The sequence below is a fragment of the Xyrauchen texanus genome, chromosome 5, assembly GCF_025860055.1.
Source record: "Xyrauchen texanus isolate HMW12.3.18 chromosome 5, RBS_HiC_50CHRs, whole genome shotgun sequence".
NCBI classification, from domain to species: domain Eukaryota; kingdom Metazoa; phylum Chordata; class Actinopteri; order Cypriniformes; family Catostomidae; genus Xyrauchen; species Xyrauchen texanus.
Genome location: NC_068280.1, coordinates 452,501 through 465,000, shown reverse-complemented (window position 1 = coordinate 465,000; position 12,500 = coordinate 452,501). Strand labels below are relative to the sequence as shown.

Genomic DNA, 12,500 nt, shown 5'->3' with positions numbered 1-12,500 from the left:
CGCCCATTGCAATGAACCTAAGTGAAGACTAGTTCAGTCAATTACTCACACTCCCACTTAGACTTTGGGAAATGTTTATAACTTGAATTGGTGATATTTTAGTGCATTTTTATCTTCATACTGTGGAGGCTTTGTTTGAAAAATGTTAATAAAGCATTATATTGCTACATATTGTGATAGGAGAAAAGTAAATGTAGAGTGAAAACTGCAGCCTTCATTTATTTGAGAGGCAGATCTAATGTTTGCTTGAACACAGAACATTTTTACAGCACAACTCACAGCATGATGGTGAAACCTGTAAACATCTGCATGAGGTCTCTGAACAGTGATGTTCAACAAGAGAGAAAAGTGTCACTCATACATGATAGATCAATAACTCACTTTAGCTCCGGTTTCTCCTGGTTCACCTCGACCCCCGTCTATACCACCACGACCCTGACAACACACACACACTCATGTATTTGAAGTGTTAAGATGTTTTGTGTTGTGTGTTTAACTGGGATTAAACTCACCCTTTTTCCAGGTTTACCATTCAGTCCTGGAGCTCCCAGCAACCCACGAGGACCCTGAAGACAGACAGACAGACAGACAGACAGACAGACATGTGGATGATCTAGTTGAGCTGTGAATGTGATGGACACACACTGTTTAAACATGATAAACATCATAATCTCTCACCGGTGGTCCAGTCAATCCACGATCACCCTTCAAACCCCGTGACCCTGGAGAACCCTGTCAAACACACAGTGATAAAACAGAAGCACTTCACAATAATCAGAGTAACATTTCAGGAGCTATGTGGTGATACTGATGATATTCTCTGTTTATGTAATTATGTATTCACATTTTATTTGTATTCAATTATGACTTTTTTGATGCGCATCTACTGTGGCAAAAAATGTATGTGAACCCTTTATAATTAGCTGATTTTCTGGTTTTAACAGGTCATAAAATGTGATGTCACCTTCACCAGAGTCACAAGTACAGACAAACACAATGTGCTTAAGATAACAACACACAAACTATTATAATCTTCCATGTCTTTATTGAACACATCCCATTACACATTCACAGTGCTGTGGAAAATGTAAGTGAACCCTTGGATTTAATAACTGGTCAATCCTCCTTTTGCAGCAATAAACTCAATCAAGTGTTTCCGGTATCTGCAGATTAAACCAGCACAACGTTCAGAAGGATTTTTGGATAATTCTTCCTTACAGAACTGCTTCAGCTTAGGATGTCTGGTGTGAACGGCTCTCTTGAGGTCATTCCACAGCATCTCTATTGGGTTAAGGTCTGGACTCTGACTGGGATTTTCTTTTTTTTTAAGTCATTCTGTGGTGGATTTACTTCAATGTTTATAGTTATTGTCCTGCTGCATCACCCAACTTCTACTGAGCTTCAGCTGGCACACTGCCACCCTGACATTATCCTAAAGAATATCTTGATATACTTGAGAATTAATTTTACCCTTGATGATCACAAATGCTCCAGGCCACATAGTCGTAAAGCAGCCCCAAATCACGATGCTCCCTCCACCGTACTTCACTGTTGGGATGATGTTTTCATGTTGGTATGCGTAGTGCTGTGTGTTTTTCCCAAACATTTCAACCTTACTTTCATCAGCCCACAAAACATTTTCAGTAGCATTGTGGCGTGTCAAGATGGTCTTTGGCAAACTTCAGGTGTGCAGCAATGTTTTTATTGGAAAGCAGCGGCTTCCTTCATGATGTCCTGACATGAACACCATACCTGTTTAATGTTTTCTGTATAGTAGACTCATGAACAGAGATGTTAACCAGTTCCAATGATTCCTTCAAGTCTTTATCTGTCACTCTAGGAATCTGTTTTACCTCATTGATCATTCTGCGGTGTTCCCTTTGAGTCATCTTGACTGGATGGCCACTTCTAGTGAGAGTACCTATAGTACTAAATCATCTCCATTTATAGACAGTTTGTCTCACTGTGGACAGATGAATATCTAACAGCCACTTCTAGTGAGAGTACCTATAGTACTAAATCATCTCCATTTATAGACAGTTTCTCTAACTGTGGACAGATGAATATCTAACGGCCACTTCTAGTGAGAGTACCTATAGTACTAAATCATCTCCATTTATAGACAGTTTCTCTAACTGTGGACAGATGAATATCTAACGGCCACTTCTAGTGAGAGTACCTATAGTACTAAATCATCTCCATTTATAGACAGTTTGTCTAACTGTGGACAGATGAATATCTAACGGCCACTTCTAGTGAGAGTACCTATAGTACTAAATCATCTCCATTTATAGACAGTTTGTCTAACTGTGGACAGATGAATATCTAACGGCCACTTCTAGTGAGAGTACCTATAGTACTAAATCATCTCCATTTATAGACAGTTTGTCTAACTGTGGACAGATGAATATCTAACGGCCACTTCTAGTGAGAGTACCTATAGTACTAAATCATCTCCATTTATAGACAGTTTCTCTAACTGTGGACAGATGAATATCTAACGGCCACTTCTAGTGAGAGTACCTATAGTACTAAATCATCTCCATTTATAGACAGTTTGTCTCACTGTGGACAGATGAATATCTAACGGCCACTTCTAGTGAGAGTACCTATAGTACTAAATCATCTCCATTTATAGACAGTTTGTCTCACTGTGGACAGATGAATATCTAACGGCCACTTCTAGTGAGAGTATCTATAGTACTAAATCATCTCCATTTATAGACAGTTTCTCTAACTGTGGACAGATGAATGTCTAATGGCCACTTCTAGTGAGAGTACCTATAGTACTAAATCATCTCCATTTATAGACAGTTTGTCTAACTGTGGACAGATGAATATCTAACGGCCACTTCTAGAGAGAGTATCTATAGTACTAAATCAGCTCCATTTATAGACAGTTTGTCTCACTGTGGACAGATGAATATCTAACGGCCACTTCTAGAGAGAGTATCTATAGTACTAAATCATCTCCATTTATAGACAGTTTGTCTAACTGTGGACAGATGAATATCTAACGGCCACTTCTAGTGAGAGTACCTATAGTACTAAATCATCTCCATTTATAGACAGTTTGTCTAACTGTGGACAGATGAATATCTAACGGCCACTTCTAGTGAGAGTACCTATAGTACTAAATCATCTCCATTTATAGACAGTTTGTCTCACTGTGGACAGATGAATATCTAACGGCCACTTCTAGTGAGAGTACCTATAGTACTAAATCATCTCCATTTATAGACAGTTTGTCTAACTGTGGACAGATGAATATCTAACGGCCACTTCTAGAGAGAGTATCTATAGTACTAAATCATCTCCATTTATAGACAGTTTGTCTCACTGTGGACAGATGAATATCTAACGGCCACTTCTAGTGAGAGTACCTATAGTACTAAATCATCTCCATTTATAGACAGTTTCTCTAACTGTGGACAGATGAATGTCTAACGGCCACTTCTAGTGAGAGTACCTATAGTACTAAATCATCTCCATTTATAGACAGTTTGTCTAACTGTGGACAGATGAATATCTAACGGCCACTTCTAGAGAGAGTATCTATAGTACTAAATCATCTCCATTTATAGACAGTTTGTCTAACTGTGGACAGATGAATATCTAACGGTCACTTCTAGAGAGAGTATCTATAGTACTAAATCAACTCCATTTATAGACAGTTTGTCTCACTGTGGACAGATGAATATCTAATGGTCACTTCTAGTGAGAGTACCTATAGTACTAAATCACCTCCATTTATAGACCGTTTGTCTAACTGTGGACAGATGAATATCTAACGGCCACTTCTAGTGAGAGTACCTATAGTACTAAATCATCTCCATTTATAGACAGTTTGTCTAACTGTAGACAGATGAATATCTAACGGTCACTTCTAGAGAGAGTACCTATAGTACTAAATCATCTCCATTTATAGACAGTTTGTCTCACTGTGGACAGATGAATATCTAACGGCCACTTCTAGTGAGAGTACCTATAGTACTAAATCATCTCCATTTATAGACAGTTTGTCTAACTGTGGACAGATGAATATCTAACGGCCACTTCTAGTGAGAGTACCTATAGTACTAAATAACCTCCATTTATAGACCGTTTGTCTAACTGTGGACAGATGAATATCTAACGGCCACTTCTAGAGAGAGTACCTATAGTACTAAATCATCTCCATTTATAGACAGTTTGTCTAACTGTGGACAGATGAATATCTAACGGCCACTTCTAGAGAGAGTACCTATAGTACTAAATCATCTCCATTTATAGACAGTTTGTCTAACTGTGGAAAGATGAATATCTAACGGACACTTCTAGTGATAGTACCTATAGTACTAAATCACCTCCATTTATAGACAGTTTGTGTAACTGTAGACAGATGAATATCTAACGGCCACTTCTAGTGAGAGTACCTATAGTACTAAATCATCTCCATTTATAGACAGTTTGTCTAACTGTGGACAGATGAATATCTAACGGCCACTTCTAGTGAGAGTACCTATAGTACTAAATCACCTCCATTTATAGACCGTTTGTCTAACTGTGGACAGATGAATATCTAACGGCCACTTCTAGTGAGAGTACCTATAGTACTAAATCATCTCCATTTATAGACAGTTTGTCTAACTGTGAGCAGATGGATATCTAATTTCTTCCAGATAACTTTATAACCCTTTCCAGCTTTATGCAAAACAACAATTTTTGATCGTAGGTCTTCTGAGATCTTGTGGTCCACATCAGCAGATGCTTCTAGTGAATCGTAAACTCAAAATGTTTGAGTGCTTTTTATAAGTCAAAGTTGCTCTAACCCACACCTACAATCTCATTTCATTCACTGGATGCCAGGTTTGCCATCTCCTTACTCTAATTAGCTTTTGTTGATGACATTAGCCTAGGGGTTAATTAACTGTGAATGTTTGAATGATGTATTCAACATGTGCAAGAACAAAACAATAATTTGTGTGTCATCAGATCAAATAGTTTGTGATTGTTTATTATTGTTCTAAGATGAAGATCAATCCAGATTTTAAGGGAAATATATACATAAATGCAGGTAATTCCAAAGGATTCACATGCCTTTGTCACGTTTTTTGTGAGTCTGTGTGTGTGTGGGGGTAATCATCCATTTTATTCAGATTAAATTAAAACTGTAAAAGATTAAACCTGAAACATTTTCATTTACTATCTCAGTAGATGAATTCTTGTCAAGTGACTTAAAATGATGTTCATAAATCACATCAACTGCAAATACAGACACTGTACCGTCATAAGCATTAGAGGGTGCCACACACACACACACACACACACACACACACACACACACACACACACACACACACACACACACACACACACACAAACACACAGACACACACACATATACACAGACACACACACACACTCTCTCTCACCAGTGGGCCAGGACGTCCGGTCAGTCCTAATGGTCCAGGTGGCCCTTTCAAAGACAGCTGTACAGAAACAACACAAACATTAGTAATCATAGAGACATCAAAATAAGGTCATGATCAGGTCACAGACAGGTCAAATCAAGGTCACGATGAGAAATTCAGAACACAACTGAACGTTTTAATCAAAATTATTTTACTACATTATAGTACATCCTTTCCAGTGACAGCTTATTTTTGAAAGCCCCTTAAAAATGTGAAATGGACTTTTGAGTGGCAGTAATGGTATTGTCCCCTATCTGTTGCCATTGATCCCACAACTGAGCCCCCATGAGCAAAGATGTCAGCTTCCAGAGAGTGTACTTCCTGAAAACACTGTGCTAGCTGAGCACTGCCAAAGATAGAGATAAACAGGGATGCAGCTTATTTTCTTGGCTAAATTATAAACACTTCCTGTAGTGACGAATTGACATAATAGCATTCAAATCCAAATCAAAGCACAAGTTAGGAGCTGCTGCAATGGCACGCTGTGGCTTGGGTGCACCTCATTATTTGACCACAAGATGGCAGTACATTGAACCGAATGTAATTTACTACAGCGTCAGAAGAGCACGTGTAATATAATGGAGTGATAATAGAGTTAGTGTAGAGTTACAGTGGTGTCTTGCCTTAGTGTGCTGCAGGATGGCTTGAGCTTGAGCTTCTTGAGCTGATATCACCGGATCACCACCAGACTGAAACTAACACACACAGAGAGAGTTAGAGTCATGCACTCATGGACAAGAACACAAGTCATGTGATATGTGACACTTACAGGTAACATGAGCAGTGTCCCTGGAGGACCAGGTATCCCATCAGCCCCTGCAAGACCCTGGCGTCCTGCAGGACCCTGAAATAACACACACACAGATTCAACATGTGTCTGATGATAATCTTCATGATTCACAGTATGTGTGTGTGTGTCTTACCAGGTCTCCTGGATCTCCTATTGGTCCTGGGGATCCCATTGGACCGGGCTCACCTGGCGGTCCCTGCAGCAAACAACCAAAACACAAATGAGAATAGTTCACTAAACTGAGCGTTTGTGTTCATTCTCTACTGATAATAGGAACAGTAATGCCTCAAATGATGGAGAAGAGCCACTAATTACAATGGTGGTGATATTACCTCAGGACCAGGCAGGCCGGATGGTCCTACGATCAGGGTGCCCTTCATAACACCAGACACAAAATAAATCAAACATGTTTACACGCACACATTTATATGACTGTCTCAGCAGAAGAAGACTGAGGGAATGTCTATTTAATGAAATGCTATGATGTAATAATGAATTCTATAAAGAGTTAGATAATGTGATGACTGAACTGCAGAAAATCATTTCAACTTTTCTCTTAGTTAGAATAAAATGAGTAAAACTCGTGTGTACAGTAATGGACATCCTGTACATTGACAGTCAGTCTATAGTCAATACATACTATTTCATATGTGTGTGTGTGTGTGTGTGTGTGTGTGTGTCACCTCTCCCAACACTGCAGGTTCTCCCTTTTCTCCTTTATCTGAACCTAATGACTGAAATCAAGACAACATCACAACAGATCCAACAAACAGAGGAACAATAAAGAGAGAGATAGAGAGAGAGAGCTTCACCTGTCCTCTGAAGACCTGCTCCTCTCTCTCTGCTGGACGATAATCATATTCCTCATAATCGTGATATTCTGTGTATTCCTTGAAATACGCTGTTTCATTCTCAGAGTCCACATACTCCACGATCTAAAACAAAACACAATGACATAACACAAACACAATGAGATAACAAAAAACACATAATCAGATAACACACACACACACAATGAGATAACACACACACAATGAGATAACACACACACAATAACATAACACACACACAATGAGATAACACACAATGTGATAACACACACACAATAACATAACACACACACAATGAGATAACACACAATGAGATAACACACACACAATAACATAACACACACACAATAACATAACAAACACACAATAACATAACACACACACAATCAGATAACACACACACAATGAGATAACACACACACAATAACATAACACACACACAATGAGATAACACACAATGAGATAACACACACACAATGACATAACACACACACAATGAGATAACACACACAATGAGATAACACACACACAACGACATAACACACACACAATGAGATAACACACACAATGAGATAACACACACACAATGAGAAAACACACACACAATGACATAACACACACACAATGAGATAACACACACAATGAGATAACACAAACACAATGACAGATAAAACACACACACACACACAATGAGATACACACACACAATGAGATAACACAAAAACACATAATCAGATAACACACACACACACGACATAACACAAAAACACATAATCAGATAACACACACACACACAATGAGAAAACACACACACAATGAGAAAACACACAGACGATGACAGATAACACAAAAACACAAAAACACATAATCAGATAACATACACGAACATACACACAATGAGATAACACACACACACAATGAGATAACACACACAATGAGATAACACACACACAATGAGAAAACACACAGACAATGACAGATAACACACACACACACACACACACACAATGAGATAACACACACACACACATACAGGAAGAGATAACACACACACAATGAGAAAACACAAAGACAATGACAGATAACACACACACAATGAGATAACACACACACATACAGGAAGAGATAACACACACAATGCGATAACACAAAAACACATTATCAGATAACACACACAAACATACACACAATGAGATAACACACACACACACAATGAGATAACACACACACATACAGGAAGAGATAACACACAGACACAATGAGATAACACACACAGACACAATGAGATAACACACGCATACAGGAAGAGATAACACACACAATGAGATAACAAACACAATGAGATAACACACACACACAGGAAGAGATAACACACAGACACAATGAGATAACACACACAGACACAATGAGATAACACACACATACAGGAAGAGATAACACACACAATGCGATAACACACACACACACACACAATGAGATAACACACACATACAGGAAGAGATATCACACACACAATGAGATAACACACACACAATGAGAAAACACACAGACAATGACAGATAACACACACACACACAATGAGAAAACACACAGACAATGACAGATAACACACACACACACAATGAGATAACACACACACACACACACACAATGAGATAACACAAACACAATGAGATAACACACACACAGACACAATGAGATAACACACACATACAGGAAGAGATAACACACACACAATGAGATAACACACACACAATGAGAAAACACACAGACAATGACAGATAACACACACACACAATGAGATAACACAAAAAAACATAATCAGATAACACACACGAACACACACACAATGTGATAACACACATACAGGAAGAAATAACACACACACAGTAAGAAAACACACAGACAATGACAGATAACACACACACACAATGAGATAACACAAAAACACACAATGAGATAACACACACACACACACACACAATGAGATAACACACACAATGAGATAACACACACCCACAAACACAATGAGATAACACACACATACAGGAAGAGATAACACACACACACACACACAATGAGATAACACACACACACACACACACACACACACAAAATGAGATAACACATACCCACACACAATGAGATACACACACACACATACAGGAAGAGATAACACACACACAAACACACAATGAGATAACACACACACACACACACACACACACACACAATGAGATAACACAAACACAATGAGATAACACACACACATACAGGAAGAGATAACACACACACAATGAGATAACACACACACAATGAGAAAACACACAGACAATGACAGATAACACACACACACACAATAAGATAACACAAAAACACATAATCAGAAAACACACGAACACACACACAATGAGATAACACACACATACAGGAAGATATAACACACACACACACAATGAGATAACACACACATACAGGAAGAGATACACACAAAGAGATAACACACACACAATGAGATAACACTTACACAATGAGATAACACACACCCACACACACAATGAGATAACACACACACAATGAGATAACACACATATACAGGAAGAGATAACACACACACACAAAGAGATAACACACACAATGAGATAACACACACATACAGGAAGAGATAACACACACACAATGAGATAACTCACACAATGAGATAACACACACATACAGGAAGAGATAACACACACACACACACAGTAAGATAACACACACATTCAGGAAGAGATACACACACAAAGAGATAACACAAACACAATGAGATAAAACATATACAGGAAGAGATAACACACACACACACACACAATGAGATATACACACACACAATGAGATAACACACACATACAGGAAGAGATAACACACACACAGTGAGATAACACACACATTCAGGAAGAGATACACACACAAAGAGATAACACAAACACAATGAGATAAAACATATACAGGAAGAGATAACACACACACACACACACAATGAGATACACACACACAATGAAATAACACACACAATGAGATAACACACATATACAGGAAGAGATAACACACACACACAAAGAGATAACACACACAATGAGATAACACCCACACACACCCACACACACAAAGAGATAACACACACACAATGAGATAACACACACACAGTGAGATAACACACACACAATGAGATAACACACACCCACACACACAATGTGATAACACACACAATGAGATAACACACACACAATGAGATAACACACACCCACAAACACAATGTGATAACACACACACAATGAGATAACACACACCTACATACACAATTAGATAACACACACACACAATGAGATAACACACACACACAATGATATAACACACACACACAATGAGATAACACACACACACAATGAGATAACACACACAATGTGATAACACACATATACAGGAAGACATAACACACACACACAAAGAGATAACACACACAATGAGATAACACACACACACACCACACACACAAAGAGATAACACACACACACAATGAGATAACACACACCCACACACACAATATGATAACACACACACAATGAGATAACACACACCCACAATGTGATAATACACACACAATGAGATAACACACACACACACACACACACAATGAGATAACACACACACACACAATGAGATAACACACACCCACACACACAATGAGATAACACAAACACAATGAGATAACACACACACATACAGAAAGAGATAACACACACACAATGAGATAATACACACAGAATGAGACACACACACACAATGTGATAACACACACACACACACAATGAGATAACACACACACACACACACACAATGAGATAACACACACACAATATGATAACACACACACAATGAGATAACACACACAATGAGATAACACACACACAATGTGATAACACACACACAATGAGATAATTCACACAGAATGACACACACACACACAATGTGATAACACACACACACACACACAATGAGATAACACACACACACAATGAGATAATACACACAGAATGAGACACACACACACACAATGTGATAACACACACACACACACACACACAATGAGATAACACACACACACAATGAGATAATACACACAGAATGAGACACACACACACACACAATGTGATACACACACACACACACACAATGAGATAACACACACACACAATGAGATAACACACACACAATATGATAACACACACAATGAGATAACACACACACACACAATGAGATAACACACACACAATGTGATAACACACACACACAATGAGATAACACACACACACAATGTGATAACACACACACAATGAGATAACACACACACAATGAGATAACACACACCTCATACTCTGTGACATTGTCTCCTGCAGTAACCGTAGTTTCAGGGAGGTCACTGTAAAGGTCATTGTAGAGGTCATCATCAAATTCTTCAGTTGGCTTCCTGGGGGGTCTCTTGACCTGCACAGCATCACCATGTCGTAATATGAGTGGTCTGATATGACTTAATCCCCAGATGTGCGGGGGTAGCTCAGAAATATAAGACCGCTGGATGGTGCCATTGACCAATCAGAATAGAGTATACCAGAGAGCAGTGTAATAAATCTCCATAACTGTGTATTTGCTCAGAAATTATATAAAAGCTTGATTCTGTATTGACAACAATCATGAATATTGCATATATCCTCCAGCAGTCACAAAACAACACAAAACCATCTTCATCCACAACATGACAACAAGGCCTGAACACAACTTTAATATGAGCTCGACTTACAGTCTACACACACACACACACACACACACACTTGCTTTGTGATCTTCTACACTTTATACAGTAGCTACAGGCAATGTGCACACACACACACACACACACACACACACACACACAGTGAATGTTTCTGGCAGGTATCCTCAACACCATGTTCTACACTGTATTCTTAACTGAGCCAAAGAAAAGACAGGAATACTGATGAAGAGAGAGAGAGAGAGAGAGAGAGAGAGAGAGAGAGAGAGAGAGAGAGAGAGCTTGACATATTAATAAATGAAGAATTAAGGTAGAGTACAGATTCATGTAAATCAGTGGGCGGGGTTACCTCTACAGGGTCCAGTGATAGGCTGTTGTAAGGGAGGGCGGAGTCACAGTCAGGAATGTGGGTGTGGCAGTAATCTGCAGCGGCTCTGGGGTCTGGAGATATCAACAGCTGCTGAATCTCACCCTACACACACACACACATATACTTAAACACACACAAACTGCATATAACCACACATACATTTACACAAACACACACACACACACACACACACACACTGACCTCAAACACTTCTTCATCCAGAAGTCTCGTTCCAAACACAGTCACACCC

At 38.8% G+C, this 12,500-nt stretch overlaps 1 protein-coding gene and 1 long non-coding RNA gene across 3 annotated transcripts in view; both read right to left on the bottom strand.

Annotated features, from left to right (window-relative positions):
- col5a3b (collagen, type V, alpha 3b) overlaps positions 1-12,500 on the bottom strand; it is a 63,873-nt gene that overhangs the window by 31,067 nt on the left and 20,306 nt on the right. Inside the window, exons 4-16 of the mRNA XM_052126178.1 lie at positions 12,452-12,500; positions 12,230-12,352; positions 11,481-11,597; positions 7,056-7,178; positions 6,927-6,977; positions 6,576-6,617; positions 6,377-6,439; positions 6,223-6,297; positions 6,077-6,148; positions 5,415-5,471; positions 679-732; positions 513-566; positions 382-435 (exon numbers count right to left, since the gene is read on the bottom strand). The exon at positions 12,452-12,500 is cut by the window's right edge and continues 114 nt beyond it. Coding sequence (XP_051982138.1) covers positions 382-435; positions 513-566; positions 679-732; positions 5,415-5,471; positions 6,077-6,148; positions 6,223-6,297; positions 6,377-6,439; positions 6,576-6,617; positions 6,927-6,977; positions 7,056-7,178; positions 11,481-11,597; positions 12,230-12,352; positions 12,452-12,500 — 934 coding nt within the window. The remainder of the gene's footprint in view (positions 1-381; positions 436-512; positions 567-678; positions 733-5,414; positions 5,472-6,076; positions 6,149-6,222; positions 6,298-6,376; positions 6,440-6,575; positions 6,618-6,926; positions 6,978-7,055; positions 7,179-11,480; positions 11,598-12,229; positions 12,353-12,451) is intronic.
- Positions 1,977-4,657, bottom strand: LOC127643429 (uncharacterized). Of its 2 annotated transcripts, none has more exons than XR_007970514.1 (3): positions 4,330-4,657; positions 3,040-3,211; positions 1,977-2,695 (listed from the first exon to the last, which is right to left on the bottom strand). It is a non-coding gene; the product is annotated as an uncharacterized LOC127643429 (long non-coding RNA). The 2 variants fall into 2 exon arrangements; XR_007970515.1 differs by lacking the exon at positions 4,330-4,657 and adding an exon at positions 3,900-3,969.